At 23.9% G+C, this 19,292-nt stretch overlaps 5 protein-coding genes across 5 annotated transcripts; 4 read left to right on the forward strand and 1 right to left on the reverse strand.

The window, feature by feature from the left end:
• Positions 1-38: 38 nt before the first annotated feature.
• Positions 39-2,536, reverse strand: DICPUDRAFT_96800 (uncharacterized protein; the record flags this gene model as incomplete). The annotated part of the gene is made up of 7 exons (XM_003284656.1): positions 2,428-2,536; positions 2,061-2,301; positions 1,741-1,972; positions 710-1,670; positions 480-634; positions 259-401; positions 39-189 (listed from the first exon to the last, which is right to left on the reverse strand). Exons 1-7 carry the CDS (start codon positions 2,474-2,476, stop codon positions 39-41), a joined length of 1,932 nt encoding a protein of 643 aa, XP_003284704.1. The 5' UTR covers positions 2,477-2,536.
• Positions 2,537-3,462: 926 nt separating this feature from the next.
• On the forward strand, positions 3,463-6,190 carry DICPUDRAFT_45662 (uncharacterized protein). Its single transcript, XM_003284632.1, has 5 exons — positions 3,463-3,893; positions 4,003-4,097; positions 4,159-4,577; positions 4,650-5,650; positions 5,755-6,190. Exons 1-5 carry the CDS (start codon positions 3,850-3,852, stop codon positions 6,083-6,085), a joined length of 1,890 nt encoding a protein of 629 aa, XP_003284680.1. The 5' UTR covers positions 3,463-3,849; the 3' UTR covers positions 6,086-6,190.
• A 92-nt stretch (positions 6,191-6,282) lies between these two features.
• On the forward strand, positions 6,283-9,751 carry DICPUDRAFT_53135 (uncharacterized protein; the record flags this gene model as incomplete). Its single annotated transcript, XM_003284633.1, has 3 exons — positions 6,283-6,518; positions 6,610-7,139; positions 7,200-9,751. The coding sequence occupies 3 exons, from the start codon at positions 6,283-6,285 to the stop codon at positions 9,725-9,727; spliced, it is 3,294 nt and encodes a 1,097-aa protein (XP_003284681.1). The 3' UTR covers positions 9,728-9,751.
• A 1,681-nt stretch (positions 9,752-11,432) lies between these two features.
• Positions 11,433-11,702, forward strand: DICPUDRAFT_28058 (uncharacterized protein; the record flags this gene model as incomplete). The annotated part of the gene is made up of 2 exons (XM_003284634.1): positions 11,433-11,481; positions 11,527-11,702. The coding sequence occupies 2 exons, from the start codon at positions 11,433-11,435 to the stop codon at positions 11,700-11,702; spliced, it is 225 nt and encodes a 74-aa protein (XP_003284682.1).
• A 2,310-nt stretch (positions 11,703-14,012) lies between these two features.
• Positions 14,013-16,487, forward strand: ABCH5 (uncharacterized protein; the record flags this gene model as incomplete). The annotated part of the gene is made up of 1 exon (XM_003284635.1): positions 14,013-16,487. The coding sequence occupies one exon, from the start codon at positions 14,013-14,015 to the stop codon at positions 16,485-16,487; it is 2,475 nt and encodes an 824-aa protein (XP_003284683.1).
• Between the last annotated feature and the right edge of the window lie 2,805 nt (positions 16,488-19,292).

The following is a 19,292-nucleotide window of genomic DNA, read 5'->3' on the forward strand; positions in this document are numbered from 1 at the left end:
TTATTTTTTTTTTTATAAATTAATTGATTGGAAATATATTACAAAAGTTTATATCTATTTGATAAAAATTTCTTGACATATAAAATTAAACCTATAGATACTAATAATTCAATTAAACCTGAAACTAAAAACCATATTTCTGTAGTTGAGTTACCGATCTTAAAAACTTTTAATGCTGTATAATCCCAACTATAATAATAAATTTATTAGTATGTTAAAAAGATAAAAATGGGAGTGAGGTATTTTATCGATACTTACTTGCTTTCAGTAAAAATTGGATATGATGAGTTTACAATTTTCCAAACATTTTTTGAAGTATCAAAATCAAAACCTAAAGAAAGTGCATTATGGAGATGAGTATTTGAACTAACACATTGACCTGAATAACATAATGATGATGGCTAGTAAAATAGTAATATGGTTGGTTAATAGCTATAGGGATGGTATATTATATTTAAAAATAATCAATTAAAACCTACACAGTCGTTATCGCTTGTACAATTTGTTAAAGTGCTATTATATTGTGTAATTGAATAAAGTAGTCTATGGATTAATTTGGTTTCATATGGTGATAATGTAGTTGTTAAAGATGTACCGAAAACAGATGAATAGAAATTTGGGACTTCATTAAGTGCTATATTTACAAAAAAAAAAAAAAAAGTTAATATTTAATTTATGAAAAATTTTATAATTTTTAAAAAATACATACGATAAGTTTTCATCAATATGTTAAAACAAGTGATTGAAGAAGTAAAGCAAGGATAAAGTATATTTATAAAATTTTTGTCAATTGTAATATTATTATTACCACCTGCAATTCTATCTATAAAAGTTGATAAAATATAAACAATGTCATTTAAAGTTGAGCCTAACACATTTTCATTATCATCTTGTTCATAGCCATAGTATGGATTACTGTATTTATAGTCATGATCTGTGATGACTACAACTGGGATTTTATTTGTTTTCTTAAGGAAAGACATTGATGAGCTTGGTGGTAATTCAGTTTGGGTGGTTGGTTTAAATGTAATGGTTGAGTTTTCATAAGATGAAGCTACTTGATCTAAAATATCGGTTACAGAAGATGTTTTGGTGCCGGCAGTATGAAGATATAACGAATATTTTCCAAGATTTTTATCAAGTTGTGCTCTACCAATTTGATTAAGTTCGATAATGGTTGAAATTTTGGTAAAGTTAATTTGGGTTTGAAAAGCTAAATCTGCTCTTGGTGGATCAATACATTTGGATTTGTCACTGTTATATGTTTTACATTGGAAATTTAAAAGATCATTGATAAAATACTCTGAACCTACATATCCCCAACGTTCAGCATTCCAAAATGCAAATACTACTTCTTTATTCCATGATGAACGATCTACTGCTGCTAAACTTTTAATAACCGATAGTAAAGTTACAGTTGCAAAAGAACTTTGATCAGCACCAATTGATAAATCACGAAAGAATGCTGTTGTGTCAAATGGTAACATAACTAAAATAATTTCTTTTTCTTTGTCAATTTTTGATGAAAATGAACTCCAAATACTTTGTCCTCCTACTGGTTCACAAAATCCTCTTCTTAAACATGTTTCTGAATTAATTGCACCTTGCATAAAACTATCTAACTCTGCGCCCCATGCTGGATATTGTCCATCTCTATTATGTTTTGATACCTAATAAAACAATAACTAATATTAGTATATTAATAAGTTTAAAAATTAATAAAAAGAAATAATAGTTTACATTTCTAATTGCAACTGAGGTTTGATTATCGATTGCAAAAATTGGGAATGGGAAACTAAAATATGTAAATCCATCAGCATTTGGATTCCATTCCAAATTACTATTTGGATATAATCCATATATTTTATTTGGATATCTTGAATCTGGTGAATATGGATATGTTTTTTTAGTATCCGTTAATACTATAATACCTTCAATTTTTGATTTATTATGTAAATTTAAAACTGATGTGCTAATATTATTGAAAAAAAAATTAATATTTTATAAATATTTAAAAATTTTTTTTTAAATAATAAAATATTGGTTTTTATGTATATTACCTATTAAAATAATTTGTATCTAATACTACAATAATATCTTTTTGTTGGCTATATGAAAAATAATTATTATATGATTCATCATCATCTATTAAATATAAAATGCCACTATTTCCACCATGCTTTGATGAGCATCCAAATTGACCATCCGATGTCATAATCTTTGTGCATGGATATGAAGAGTATAATGTTGTATATATATTATCACTAATTGTTGCTGGTGCTGATGGTTCTGAATTAATTACTATATAAATAATCAAAAATTAAAAAGCTTGTTAATAAAATTATGGTGTATATAATAAAAAGAAAAGAGTAAAGATAGATTTTTGATTGTTATTTTTATGCACAATGATATACTATTGCTACACACCTGAAAATACTAATAACAATAATAAAACGAGTACATTTTTAAACCTCATTTTATATAATACTAATATTATATAATACTATATATAAACTATTAATAAAATATATGATTTAAAAAAAAAAAAAAACAATTAATTAAAAAAAAATAAAAGAAAAAAAAAAAAGTAAAATTTTAAAAAAATAAAATTTTTATTTTTTTTATTTTTTTTTTTATTTATTAAAAAATTAAATTAAAATGATAATAATAAGAGTATTATTATTTCTTTATTTATAAATAGTATATATAAATATAAATATTTAAATTTATTTGATATTTTTTTTTTATTTTATTTTTTTAACATGTGTGGTGTGTGTTTATAATATCTGTGTATATTTTGATTTGAGATATTATTTTTAAAAAAAATAATGTGAGCGAGTATTTTACAAAAATAATAGAATATTTGTATGTGTGTTTGAGTGTGTGTGATATTAATTATTAAAAATTGTGGTTATTAATCAATTAACTAAAAAAAAAAAAATTTATTTTATATTCTATATTATTTAACTAACTAAAAAATCTTTTTATTATCATTATTATTTATGATCATATATAAACACAGATAGTCAAAGTAAATCTTCAAAAAAAAAAAAAACTAAGTTTTTTTAATATTTTATTTTTTTCTAATTATTTTAATTATTTTTTTTTTTTTTTTCAAATTTTTTTATATCATTTTTTTTGTGAATATTTTTTATTTTTTTTTTATAAAAAATTAGAGTTTTATTTATAATTATTCTGTTTTTTTTTTAAAATTATCCTTGTATATAAATAGTTTTATTTTTATGTGTGTATCTTTATATTTTTTTTGAAAAAAAAAAAAGCAGTAAAACAAACTCCCCCTATAAAAATAAAAATAATTTAAAAAAATAATTTAAAAATTATTTAATTAAATTAAAAAAAAAAAAAAAAAAAAAAAACTTTTTATTTTATTTTAGTTTATATATATATACACCAAGTAATAAATAAATATAGAATATATAAATAAATATAGATTGAATAATGATTTCCAAAAATAAAAATATAGAGTCAGATAGTATTAGTAATAGTAACAACAACAGTAAAATAATAGAGAAAAAAGGAACCACTGCTGCAATAACCACTACCACCAATAAAGTCAAAAGTAATAGTAATAATAGCAACAGTAGTAGTAATGGAAAAGGTATAGACGAAGCTCCATATGGTTCGAATAATAATGAAAGTAGTAGTGATAATGAAAACAATAATAATGTAAATAATAATAATAATAATAATAATAATAATAACAATGCAAATGGAAATAAAAAGAATAGTGGTGCCAATAGTAATAGGGATTCTGGTAAAAAAGATAATGAGGATAGTGATGAGGAGGAAGCTGTTGATGAATTTTTATTATGTGCAATTTGTGATAATATGATTAAAGAACCATTCATTACAAAATGTGGACACTCTTTTTGGTAAGTAATAATAATAATAATAATAATAATAATAATAATAATAATAATAATAATAATAATAATAATAACTATAACTATAACTAATATTGATAAACTTTTAAAAATTTAGCTATCAATGTATTACACAGCATTTAACAAATTCAAAAACATGCCCATTTTGTATGATGTTTTTAACTAGAGAACAAATATTCCCAAATTTCGCATGTAAGTAAAAAAAATATATTAATAATAAATATAATAGGTTATTAATTTTTTTAAAATATAGTGAATAGTTTTGTACAAAAAGTTGGAATTAAAACCAATTTATTACCATCACCAAGTTTTAAGCAATTAAGAAATACATTAACAAATGAAAAATTTTCATTACAAGATATTAATTTAATGGTAAATACTTTATTGGAAAAGAAAAAAAGTTTAGAGTTACAAGATCAACAAGTTGAATTTGATATATTATTAGATTTTTTACAAAAAACCAAATCTCAAAAGATGGAAGATTTTAAACAATTAAAAAGGCAAATTGATTATTTAGAAAATGATATTAAAGCAATCGAACATCAAAAAGATATCTCAGATACAAACGATTCATCAACAACAACCACCATAACAACCATAACCACGAATAATATTAATAAGAATAATAATACAGAAGAATCAATATCGATAAATAATAGTACCCAAAATAATGTAATGTTTTAATTTATTAAATAATAATTTAATTCATAAATAACTAATCGATTTCACTATATTTATATATAGAATTTATTAGCAAATAAAAAAAGAAGAGTAGAAATTCATTTGGAGGATTTACAGGCATGTTATTTTTCAGCTTATAATGATTCGGATAATGATTCACACGAGATTAGATCACCATCAGTAAATAAAACAACACCTAGTTCAGCTCCATTGACTATAACATCATCATCATCGTCATCATCATCATCATCATCATCATCGTCAACATCATCAACTATAACCACCATAATGAATGGATCAGTTATTAATGGTAGTAGTGGTGCCAATTCAATTATACCATACACAAATATTAATAGTGATATCGAACAATTAAAGGTTGGAAGGGGATTATTAAATTTTTCAAAGAATCTTTTAAAGTTTACTAGATTTAATGAATTTAAAGTTATAGCTACATTAAAATATGGGGATTTATTTAATACATCATCTATAGTTAGCTCAATCGAGTTTGATAGGGATCAAGAATTTTTTGCAACAGCAGGTGTAACTAAAAAGATTAAAGTGTTTGAGTTTAGCCAAATTCGTGACAATGTAGATGTTCATACACCAGTCAGAGAAATGATATGCAGGTCAAAGATTAGCTGTCTTAGTTGGAATACCTATATTAAATCTCAAATTGCCTCAAGTGACTATGAAGGTATCATCTCATTGTGGGATTCAAATACTGGACAAAGTATAATGACATTTGAAGAGCACGAAAAAAGGGTGTGGAGTGTGGACTTTTCTCGTACCGATCCAACTCAATTGGCATCAGGATCTGATGATACCAAAGTTAAACTCTGGTCAACAAATACCGATCATGCTATTACAACCATCGAAAGTAAAGCTAATATTTGTTGCGTTAAATTTAATCCATCCTCTTCAAATCTTATTGCTTTTGGTTCTGCAGACCATCATATCCATTATTACGATTTAAGACAATACAAAGATCCATTAGTAGTATTCAAAGGTCATAGAAAAGCTGTTAGCTATGTTAAATTTATGAACAAGGATGAATTAATTTCAGCGTAAGTATAAAATAATATCATTATAAAATAATTATTTCATTTTACTAATTATACACACCCCACCACACACACACATTTTTATTTTTATTTTTAATTTTTATTAGATCAACCGATAGTACCCTTAAATTGTGGAATGTAAATTCAAATGAATGTATTAGAACATTTACAGGACATTCAAATGAAAAGAACTTTGTTGGATTAACCGTTAATGGTGATTATATTTGTTGTGGTAGTGAAAATAATGGTGTATATACATATTATAAAACTTTATCAAAACCAATTGTAACTCATAAATTTGGTGCAAATTCTGGAACTGGAGACGAAACCGATGAAGATGGCTCTCAATTTGTAAGTTCTGTATGCTGGAAAAAAGATTCAAATATACTATTAGCTGCGAATAGTCAAGGAAATATTAAAATTTTAGAATTACAATAAACAAAATAAATAAATAAAAATCATTCATTAATGAAAATATTACGATCAAAATAAAAATTTTCTCTGATTGTTTATTTCATTCTGTTTTTTTTTTTGTGAAATAATAATTTAAGGGGTATAAAAAAAATTAAAAAAAATTAAAATTTTTTTTAGTTTTTTAAATTTTTTATTTTTCATTTTTTACATTTAATTTAAAAATGGAAAATTTAATGATCAATGAATTAAATAACAATAATAACAACCACAATAATGATAATAGTATTGATAATAACAACAATAATGAAAAGAAAATAAATAATAAAAAAATGACACATTGGGAAATGTTACCGTCATCATCTAATTGGTACTGTACATTAATTGCCGATTGTAATGAAAACCAAATATTTATCTATGCTTGTAAATCATTTGTATCAATTTTTGATGTAAATAAAAAGTAAGTATTATACGGTATATTTATAAACTTTCAAATTTCAAATTATTAATAATATTTTATAATTTGTTTTATTTTAAAATTTTATAAATAGAAAGTTTATAGGCGAATTAATTGGACACAATGATAGAATTACATCAGTTTCATTTTTTAAAAGAATAGATGACAATAGTGATACTATTATTAATGGCGAAGATAGAAATAAATTATGTATAACGGGATCTGACGATAAAACTGTTAGAATTTGGAATTATGAGGATTTAAAGTGTTTATATTTTCACCAAGAGCATAAAGCAAGCGTAACATGTGTTTTATCATCTCCATTGGTTTCAGATTTAGTTATATCCGGTGATAAAGATGGTACATTGGTTATATGGAAAACCAAATTCAATCATGTTTTGCCAGTAATACCAATCACTGGTAATATTTCAATCACTTCACTTGCATTCTCACCAAATAATCAAGATTTAATAACAATAGGTTACTCAAATGGTATAGTTATAATTTATAATTTTATATTACGTACAATCATATGCAAAATTTCAGCACATTCATCTGATGTTTTATCAATAGTTTGGTTTGATTCAAATATAATATATTCAAATAATATTTTTAATACAAATAGTAAAATATCTGAAACTGAAAAGAATAATCAACAGGAAGGAGAGGGAGAAGAACTAAAAGAGCTAAATTTAAATAGTACCGATAAAAATATTTTACCTTGTGGTGTTTATTTGTCAACTTGTTCAAAAGATAAATCCATTAAAATTTGGAAACAAGTCGGTAATAGTATTGATATTGGTTTTACATCGCTATATCAATTTAATCCAGCAAAATACTCAATTCAACATAGCAGTGGCGGTTCTTCAATGAACGAAAAGCAACAAAGAGTATGGTTAACTTTATCATGGTCACCTGCCTCACCCCAATATTTAATATCAAATTCATTAACTGCTGATATCTTAGTCTGGGACTTGAGCAATTTAAAGCAAGCACCCGAAAAGTTCCAAACTGGTCACCAGAGATTAATATTCAACATTATACAGGTACCATCTCCATCAACTAGTGTCAGTGTAGATCCTAATGATACTTCATCTTCATCAACAAATAAACCAAATACAGCTAAATATAAAAATAAAATAATAACATTATCACTAGATAGGCAAATAATTATTTGGGAGAATATGAAATGGAAAACTAGAATTCAAGCATTGGGAGGTTTTGTTTATAGTATTGATACATGTAGCTATACACCAAATACCTTTGCAATTGGTTGTGGGGATAACACCATTAGATTATGGTCTCCAACTGAAAACCAAAAGGATAGATACGAATCAAAGATGCTCTGGAAAGGGATACAATCAAAAGTTACAGCAATTTCATTTTGTAAAGATTATGGTATCAATCATTCAACATTAATAGCATTTGGCATGGACGATGGAAGAGCTGGTGTTTACAATATTAATAATAATCAATCAACAATATTTCCAGGGGGTCACAAAAATGAAATTTATGAAATTGTATGGAAACCACCAAATAAAAATAATACTGTAGAAAATAAACAACAAGAAAAACCAAGTAAAATCTATACAATTGGAAATAATGAAATATTTGAATGGGACTATAATCATTTTGACAAAGGCTTTACAAATATGGGTCCATCTATTCAATCTAGAAATCCAAACGAAACATTTAGCAAACATAGAACTGATATCAATTGGAATTTAGATGGTGATATGGTAGCAATTGGTCATTCAGATGGAACTATAGATATATTTAATTCAGATTTTAAACTATTAACAAGAATCAAAGAACATAAAAAATTAATAAATAGAGTAAAATGGAGCCAATTCCCTGAGCATAAAAATACTTTAGCTTCAGCATCCAATGATAAAAAAATTAATATTTATAAAATAAATCAAATCAAACAAAATATTGAAAAAGATGAAAATCAAGAAGAAAATCAAAAAAAAGAGGGAATAGAAGAATTTAAAATTGAATTGATTTATCAATTTTCTGGACATAGGAATAATGTTTGCTCCATTGATTGGTCGAAACATGATTGGAGATTACTGGCCTCAGCTTCGGCAGATGGTACAATACAGGTATGGAATATTGAAAGTAAAGAGTTGGTTTCAAATATGAGAGGTCATGACGGAAGAGTATTTACAGTATGTTGGAGCTTTGTCGAACCAAACTTATTATCAACAGGTGGTGAAGATCAAACTGTTAGAATTTGGGACTATACCAAGCAACCGTATAAAACTCCAAATGAATCATTACCAACTAAACCATCACCACCACAAATAGCAATATCATTAAATAAAAAAATTGAGGAAAATAAACAACAAAACTTACAAGAAACTTTAGTCAACACAAACACATCATCATCAACAACAAGTACAGCCATAGCAATAAATAACCCAGTTTCTCCATCAAAAAACCAAAGCTCAACATCACCAGTATTATTACCAGAAAATTTACCAAAAAAAAGACCAATATTATTATTAAATAAAGATATTGTTCAAAAAGTAGATAATACTCAATCAGTAATACCTTTAGCCAAATATATTTTAGAAAATGAGGATAAAGTAAATATTGATTATGGTGGTAATTGTGGAAATGATAAAATAGAAGCAATCTTTTCAGAAAAGAAATTGGTTATTGATAAACTAATCGAAAAAGAATCAAATGAATTATTAAAGATTGACGATATTGAAAATTATTTATCAATTAATTGTTGGAATGGTAATATAAAGAATGCACTGTATCAAATTATAAAGAATGGAAAGTTAACAGGTAATATTGTTGCACTAAGTATTCAAGCCGGCAGGGAAATTTATGAATCAATTTGTTCGTTATACTCTCAACAACTTATATGCACTGGTGATTTCCATATGGCAGTCTCTTATCTTTTGCTAACCGGCCATGTTAAAGATGCTATCGATGTCTATAGAAATGCAATGCTATATCAAGAAGCAATCCTATTGGCCAAATCTCGTTTCCCAATTGATGATCCTATAATAGACCAATTATTTTTAGAATGGGCTAAACTAACTGAAACATCTCATTCAATTCATAGTATAAAATGTTATTTAGCAATTTCAAAATCTCAATACGAAACAACTAAAAGTGAAATTTTAAAAATACTCTCAATACCAACAAAACAAACTTTAAAAATTCAAAATGATTTAATAAATTATTTAAAATAAAAAATCATTATAATAAATTTTTTATTAAATAGTAATTAATTGCTTTCAAATTTTTTTATTTAATTAAATGATTAAGTTTTATTTCAATAAATGAGTGAAATTTATTATAATATGCAGTGGATTTTTAGCTTCGGTTTTCTACTTTTTGAAAAAAAAAATATTTTAATTATAAAATACTTCTTTTATAATTTAAATTTTTAAATTATATTTAATTAGTAATATAAAATAATTTTTAAATAAAAAAAATAAAGAAGTTTCACATATTTATTTTTAAAAAATATTTTTATTTTATGCGAAATTTTTGAAAAATCATTTTAAAATTTATTATTTAGAGAAATTTTTTTTAATTCAAATTAATTTAATTTAAAATTAACATTCCCATAAAAACATTTATAATTATTCACTCTATCCTTTTAAAAATTAAACAATCATCAATATATTGAATCAAGGCCATCCAACCCCAAACCTATTGATACTCCGCAATACATTACTTAACAATAACTAATACATAATATTATAGAAATACAATATTAACACTATAGAAATATAGAAAAAAGATAAAAAAAAAAAAAACAAAAAAATAAAAAAACGATGGTATTGAAATATACCCTCAAAAACACCAATAATCTGGGGTAGGAATTAGAAACCTTGATTTTTTATTTGTTTTAATCTTCTCTGTGATATTAAATGTAATGTAATCACTGCTTTTTATATATCATTTTAGTTAATAATTCAAGATAAGAAACAATTTATAAATCATTTAACATTAATCAACTAGTTTAAATACTTTTTATAATTTAAATCGATAATTAAAATTATAAAAATATTTAAAATAATTTTTCAAAATTCAAAAATTTTGAAAAAATAAAAATAAAATAATTTTTCGTTTTAGTTCGAAAATACACATCATTCATAACTTAAATAATTATCGTTTTATAACTTTAATAAATATTATTTACTTTAAATAACTAATAGATTTGTACCTACATTACATAAAAATTTTTAATTAAAAATCAAATTCCAAATTTTAAAGCAATGCTGCATTTTATTGTAATACAAAACAAAATTTAAATAAAAAAGTAAAATGTTTATTTAAACTAATTATTACTTAAAAAAATCATATCTTTTTTAAAATTGATTTTAATTTTTCTATTTGAGGCGCCATTAACTGACTGGGCCATAGATAAACTGTCTTTTGAAGTACTATTGTATTACTGATCCAATTGACTGATTTATTGAATTATTTGGGTCTGATAGTTTTGGCCTGTTCGATGTTTGATGCTGGTTTTGATTTTTCAATAATAACTTTCATTGAAACATACTATTTTGCCATCCATACCTTTACTTGAAATAATTGATTTTTTTTTTGGGGTTTTTATTATTATGAAGATTATTAATTTGTTAAAAAATAGTTTTTACAATTTATTTTTTTTATTTTTTTTTTTAAATTTTTTCATAAATTCTTTTTTATTTTTTTTAAACTATCATTTTTTTTTAAAATTTTTTTTATATTTAATTTACTTAAAATTATTATTTTTTTATTTTACATATATTAAAGATGTGTGTGCATGATACATACAATTTCAACGAATTATTTGAAGAAATGGGCAGAGGCACTTATTTTGCTGTTATTAAAAAATTCATGACTAACCAAGATAATTTTCCTGCCATCGAAAATGGATGCACCGAGGCTTGTAAAAAAAAAATGATAAAATATACCCAGTACGTTTTCAAAAACTATATGAACTCTGTGTGTTGGTACTACCACGATGTTAAAATATTGGAAGACTATAATGAAGATCTAGATTTTGGTTATTCAAGTTTTACAGATTACAAATCATCAATAGTAAGTGGTTTTAAAGAAGAAAGTTCAAGATATTTCAACTACACACCACAAATCGAAGAGGGTACCAGTAAGTTTCCAGATTACCCTAATGTTTTAAATGATGATAATAACAACAATCAACAACAATAATTTAAATAAAAAATTAATATATTTCAAAGGATTAATTATTTTTTTAAATTGTTTTTTTTGTGAGAATATTAAAATTTTTTTTTCTTTATATAAATGGGTAAGATCTCCAAAAGAGACAAAAACTCTTGTTCCAAACCTTTGGCCATTAGCTCCTTAAACATTTTCTATTTTTTAATTAATTTTTTTATAAAAAAGAAAAATTGTGTGGTGGGGTTTTAATTTAATTTTTTTTAAAATTTTTTTTCAAAATTTTTTTTTTTTTTTTTTTTTTTTTCCAATCATTCTTTATAATTTCAAAATAACAGAAACAAATAATAAAACTTAAAAAAAAAAAATATTAAAAAAAAAAAAACTTATTAAAAGTGGAGATTATATGGATGAGCCATTAAAAGCAACACAAGCTCACCTCCAATCGGGTTAGAAATTAAAAGAGATTATTGGACACAGTGATTGGTATTAAAAATAGAGAAGCTTTAGAAAGTAGCCCACAAGAGATTCTCCAGCCACTCCTGACACTCCAGCCACAGTTGATATGTGTAAAAGATTAAAAGAATTGAATAGACTAACTGGAAAACTCGTAAAAGAGGGTTTTCATTTTATACTAATTCAAACAACAAAAAGAACAATTTTCAATCAACCAATAAATAAACAAATAAAATAAATAGATTAATATTTTTATCTAGATTTTTAAATAAATATAAAATTATTTTATATTTTTTTATCAACAAATTTTTTTTTTTTTTTAAAGTTTAAAATTTTATAATTTAATCATAAAAATATTTTTATTTTATTATTTATAAATTTAGTAATGTATACTAGTATTTTATAAAAATATACAAATATTAAGTAAATAATTATTTAAGAAGAAAAAAATAATATTTAAATAATAAAATTGTATAACCATATTACACTTTATTTACAACCAATCCAAATATGAATAACACAGAAATAAAAAATTCATATGTATAATTTCTTTTTTTTTTATTTATTTTATTATTTATTTGTTTTTTAAATTTTTTTTTTAAATTTTAATGTAATTTATAAAAATATACACATAATAAGCATAATTATTTGGCAAACTGTAATAAATAATACCCGAACCAAAGGAACCAAAAATGAGACCAATATTTGATTTTTATCTTGTAATATGACTTATTTTAGGGGTCCTTATATAAATACTATATATGAACTATTAAAAATGACCTATTAATTCAATAATTATCATTTCCATCTTAATAAAGTTGGGTCTACAAATATAATCCGGGCACTGTATGAATTAATTCCACCTTGAATAACCTAAAAATAAAAATATTTAAATTACTATTGAATCTATGCAAATTAACCATGAAAATACAGAAAATATTAAACTTCATTAATATCTTTTTAATTTCACAAATTTATAAAAACTGCAAATATAATAATGTATTTCACTCGGTAAAATTAAAAAATAATATGTTTTTGTTAATTAAAATTAATAATAATCGTAATTAAATTTTTTTACTATTTTACTTATTTACCATATTATTTATTTTGTGAATTTTATTTTTTTTATATTTTATGTTTTATTTTTTTTTTGATTTGGATTTGCTGAGGTTTTAGTTTAACTAAAATAAATACCATTTTAAAAATAAATACGTATATTATAATTTAATATTGATTATTGTTTTTTTGGAAAAAAATAAAAAAAAAAACAATAATTCGACCTTTTGTTTTGGTTTTGTATTGGTTGAGGTTTTTATTAATAAAAAAGAAAATAATATTAAAAACGAAAAAATAAAAACAACAATGATTGGTGTTATAATGTTTTTCATGATTTATTTTTATAGTTTTTTTTTTGTGTTTGTGCTGTTATTTTACATCTATTTACAAATTTTATTAAAAATTGAAAAAAAAATTGAAAAAAAAATTAAAAAAATAAAAATTAAAAATTCAAGGGAAATTTTAAAATTTTTTAAAATTTTTTTTTTAAATTTTTTTTAAAAATTTTTTTTTTATATTTATATTTATTTTTATTTTTATTTTTATTTTTATTTTTATTTTTATTTTTATTTTTATTTTTATTTTAAAATTTAAACCTTTTTAATTTAAAACGATCAAGAGCCCAATAAGGAGATGCAAACGCCTAGCTCAAGAGGGATTACGCTACAACAAGGAAGAAACCATTTGCTAAAAATAGATTTTAAAGCAAATGAGAAACTTATACAAAGTAATGCCCCCCATTTAGCGGGGTTGGAGCCTTGGGAAAATATTCCCAACTTTGCCATCATTACTGGAAGGAATGGATCTGGAAAAACACAGTTGTTGAAATATATGTATGAGCAATTAAACAGCCACTATAATACGGTCAATGTGTTGTTTCAAGATGCGGATTATGTGAACGATCACGCTTCTAGTAGCCGTCACCATAGAGATCCTCACTATTATATTAAAAACTCGGGAGAGCTCATTGAGCAGATTAAATTATATTACAAAAATGGGGAAAAGAGAGGTAATAATTTTTGTAAACTTTTTGAGCCATTACATTGGGCAATTATCAACAAGATAGACCAAAAAGAAATAGAAGGTCCTCCCTCCGAAGAAGATAAAGAGCCAGCATGGAGAAAAGTAATTGAAAAAATTGTGTATAAGAAAAGGTATTATATGCTTGAAAAAGACGATATCAATAGTCCAATTTCCATATTAGAAAATGTATTTAAAAACCACTTGGACCAAGTAGCAGTATTAAAGAATAAATTTAAAAGTACTTATGAAATAGGGCTATTTGAATTTTATCTTGAAAAGCAACAGTTAGAGGGTAATAGCTTAGATAACACTAAGAAATTTTTTGATTTCATGAATTCTAAGTCTTCAGATGAGTTGCTGGAATCGTACATCCAAGAAAAGTTAGACCTTAAAGCCCCTTGGGAGGAGATCAATGAAATTTTAGAACGACACGGTTTTCAGTACTGGTACAAAGCGAACGAAGGGAGCAACTCAAATACCAAAAACTTTGTTTTAACCAAGCAAGTGGGTGGGTTGAGTATTAACATAGAACCTGGTGCGCTTTCTTCTGGAGAAAAGGTGGCATTAGGGTTACTCTCTCAGTTATTTTATTTTAGAGGCATTTCTGCTGAGGGGAAAAACCCTGCAGAAACACCGCATCTGGATGTGATGCTGTTGGATGAGCCAGATCGCCACCTAGATCCTGAGTTGTGTAAGAAGATGTATGAGATTATTTATCAGGAATTTGTTAAAAAACACCATGTACAGGTCTTTATGACGACTCATCGCCCTGATGCTGTTTTTTTTGCCCCAGATAATAGCATTTATACCCTAGGGGAAGGAAGTCGACTGATCATTGATCCAGCTGCAGCAATTAATCGGATGACCTCTAATATGATAACGCCTGCGCCAAACCAGAGAAGCGCAGCCTCTATGTTGTCAGGAGGGAAACTGGCTGTATTTGAAGACGTTAGTTATGTATTAGCTGAAAACGAAGACGATGTTAAGTTTTATAATATCATCTATCAAAAATTAAAAAGCGGTTATTCTGGCGTTGTTGCTAATAAGACGCAGTTGATCTTTATGCCAGTAGGGATCAAGTTAGACGCAATGAAGAAAGACAAAGAAACCCTTCAGGATAAAGTCGATGAGCTTGGAAAAATGGCCAATGAGCTAGCTCAAGACTTGTCAGGGAAAGAAAACCTCAACAAACGGATCAAATCCCTCAAGGAAGGGATTAATGATCTGGCAAAAGGGATTAATGATCTGGCAGTATATGAAGATGGAGGGGGGGGGAGAGATGCTGTGATAAAGAAAGTAAATAATATTCCTGTTTACCAAGGGGAATATGACACGTATGGAAAGGTAAAGGCTGAGGGCTACCTAAAAGAATTAATAAATCAAAATCACAGGCAAAATGTCTTTTTAGGGGTTATTGATAGTGACAAATCGATTCGGACAAACAAAAGGGGTGCTGAAGGGATGGTACATGCCCTCAATGCTTATAGCTTTGAGAACTATTTATGTATGCCACTCAATTTGTTTTATTACATCAAAAAGTATATGCCCACTGCTTATTCAAATTTTAATTTTTCAGACTATCAAGGGATAGATCAAGACCAGCTACAGCGTATTTTTAAGGGTGAGGATGAAAATTTTGAGCAAGGACGTAGTGCTAAGGAGGAACTACAGCAAATTTCTGAGTGGGTTGATAAATACTTAGAGCAACAATTAGATACTCGGAAGAAAGAGCTAACTACGTGGGTTAAGGGAAAATTAAGTTCCCATGACAAATCTCTTAAATCCAAAATTAAAGGTTGGACCAAAGCGCATCTAAATAAGACCTACAATATGTGCCAAATTTTTAGTAACAAACAAACCGACCAGATAACACTCATTGGCGAGCAGACCATTAATTATAGGAAGCCGTTTTTTACTAAACAGGGGCATGAATTAATTAAAATAATGTACAAACTTATGCCTGATCATAGAAATAAGCAGCCAGACGACACACTGTTTAAGCAATTCATGCAATATTTATCGCCTACCGCAGATACAAGTATTGAAAAACAAGAAATAGCGGAATTCTTTAAAATGATTAACCAAACCTTTCTGTCTGAAGAAAAGAGCGAGAAAGAGATGGAAAAGAAAATGACAGAACGCTTATTGAAAGCATTTGAAGAAATTCCGGTAGCCTATTTGCCTAAAAGCCTATGGGAACTCATTGAGCGTCTGCAAAATGCAGAGGAAGTAAGGCTCCGACCCGCAGCGGGCGAGTCGGAAAATCAAGAAACCGACCCGTGATTCATTAATCATTCGAATGATTCGATGAATAAATAAATAAAAAAACAAATAAATAAAAAAAATTCAAATAAATAAAATTATAGTATCGGATCGAGGTTTAAAACTAGGATTGATCCTAGATTTTCTAATGAAAATCCGGATCCTTTTTCCTAAAATTTGGATCGAAAAAAATCCTTCATATAAATCGTGTATTTTTGATTATAATAAATAAAAACCATTAATACATTACTTTAATTGTATTTTTATTCGACAATATTTAAATTTTTTTATTTAAATTAATTTTTTTTTTATTTTTTTTTTTTTTTATAAAAATGGTGTTAATAGCCAAAAAATCATCATTTTTTAAAAAAAAAAAAAATAAAAAAATCATTTTTTTTAATATTTTTAATAAAGCTCGAAATGGTTATGGGTTTTTACCTATAAGTTAATTTAATTTTTAGATTTTAGATTTTAAAAATATTATTTTTGATTTTTGATTTTTTTTATATTTTTTATTTTTGATTTAAAGTTTAAAAAATATGAAATCTAAATTATTTATTATAGTTATTATAAAAATATAATAATAAAAAAAAAAAATAAAAAATAAAAAATAATATTTTTATAATAAAAAATTTTTTATTTAAGATTTATAGTTTAAAAAATATGAAATGATCTAAATTATTTATTATAGTTATTATAAAAATAAAATATTATAATTATTATTACAAAAAAATTATTTTTTTATATATTTGTTATATAAATTATTTTATTTTTTATCCAATAATATTGGATATGGGTAGTTATAGTTAAAAACAAATTAATTACCCATGGATCAAACCCCATGGGTTAGGGCATTAATACCTACAGTTAATTACCTGTCAGATCGCAGTTAATACCCATTTCGAGCTTTAATTTTTATATAAACACAAAATTTAAATAATGAAACAAACTTAACATAATATATTAAAGAAAGGGAAATATATTAAAAAAACTAAATATAAAATAAATTACAATTATGAATTGTTATACATTATAAAAATTAATAAAACAATTAATTTAAAACAAGTATATAAAAAAAATTGATTTTATATTAAATGCTAATTATAAAAATTAATTATAATTTTAAAATAAAATAATATGAATAATAAACAAAACAATAATAAATAATATAAAAATATTATAAAAACAATAAATAAATAATAATAAATAATAAATAATATATAGTTTATAAAAAATAAAAAATAAAAAATAAAAAGGATTTATTAATGTTTATGTTTATAAAGAAATATAATGGTAATAATAAAAAAAACAAAAGTATAAATAAGATTTTTTTTGGGTGTTTTGTATTGGATTGGTTGAATTGGATTTTTTTTATTGTTACAGTAAAAGGTATTGGAATAATAGAGAATAGTACTAATGTTTATAATAAAAACAATCATAGTTATAATATAAATAATAATAATAGTATAAATTGATAATTATTAAAATAAAAACGATAAATAATAAATAAAAACAAATTTATAATATAATAAATAAAATCTATAAAAAAAGTAGTTGTAGTGAAAAAGAAATTTAGAATTATGTTTAAGATTGGTATAATACTTTTAGTTGGATTATTTAGATGAAATATTTATCTAAAATAAAAATTACAGATATTTGGCAATTTTTAAAAGTTTCAGTAATATAATTAAATAAATAAAAAACAGATTGTTAATAAAAATAAAAAAGATAAAAGTAAAAATGATGACTTGTTTAGGTTAGTATTCGATTAGGTTGAATTGGAATGAATTTAGTTGGGATCGATTATATTTCATTAGATTATGTTAGATTAGGTGAATCGGATTTTTTTATCAGTAAAAGTAAAAGGTATTGGAATAGGTTATTTATTTATACATAATAGTAATAGAAATAATGGTAATAATGGAAGAGTAGCAACAAATAATGTTATAATAAAAGTAATAAAGAAATATTAATAACTCCCTTTCCATTTAGGTTTTAGGGTATAAAATAGATAATAAAAATTTAATTTAATTTACTCAAAAATTTAAAATTATTTTAAAAAAAAATTTTTAAATAAAAAATAGTTTTTTTATACATATAAATTTATTAAATAAACATTTAAGGAAATTAAAAAAGTAATTTTTCTTTTTTTTTTTTTTTTTAATTTTTTAATTTTATTTTTCTAATTTATTTGTTGAATAAATTTATTAATTTATTTAAAAATATTTAACCATTTTTTATTAATGTTTCCCTTTGTTCCTTTGAGAAGATTCAAATTTCCGATTTACATCAATATTTTGTTCCATTTTATAATAATATAATATTTAAATAATTTTTTTTTTTTATCTTTTATATTTTTTTTTTTTTTTTTTTTTTTGTAAATCGGAAATTGAATCTTCACTTTAAAATAGGTCTAATTTAAAATTACTTGAATTATGATATTAATTATGTGAATTACACAAGTTTTTTTATAAAAAAAAAAAAAAATAAATATCTAAAATCTAATTTTATATGAAATTTTTTATTGGGGATTTTTTTTTTAAAAAATATCAAAGTTGTTCCAAAATTAACAAATTCACAAATTTACAAATTTACGAATTTACAAATTTACAACTATTTAGAATTATATATTAAACATGATTATTTTATTTTCTTTTTATCTATTTTTATTTTTTTGAATTCGAAAATAACAAATTTTAATAATTATAATACAAATATTTTAAAAATGTATAGTGCAATGTTAAAAAAAAGAGCAGAACAGTTCGAAAAATATGATTATAGGATTATAAAAAAAGTCGAGGATAGAAAATAGAAGAAATGTGGGGT

This window comes from Dictyostelium purpureum, assembly GCF_000190715.1.
Source record: "Dictyostelium purpureum unplaced genomic scaffold DICPUscaffold_29, whole genome shotgun sequence".
Lineage (NCBI taxonomy): Eukaryota > Evosea > Eumycetozoa > Dictyosteliales > Dictyosteliaceae > Dictyostelium > Dictyostelium purpureum.

Bases quoted from the DNA above. Each gene is read 5' to 3' on its own strand.
- DICPUDRAFT_45662 (XM_003284632.1), top strand. From the start codon at position 3,850: ATGATTAAAGAACCATTCATTACAAAATGTGGACACTCTTTTTG. The intron at 3,894-4,002 runs GTAAGTAATAAT...TTAAAAATTTAG, and splicing joins AAATGTGGACACTCTTTTTG to CTATCAATGTATTACACAGC. The intron at 5,651-5,754 runs GTAAGTATAAAA...AATTTTTATTAG, and splicing joins AAGGATGAATTAATTTCAGC to ATCAACCGATAGTACCCTTA.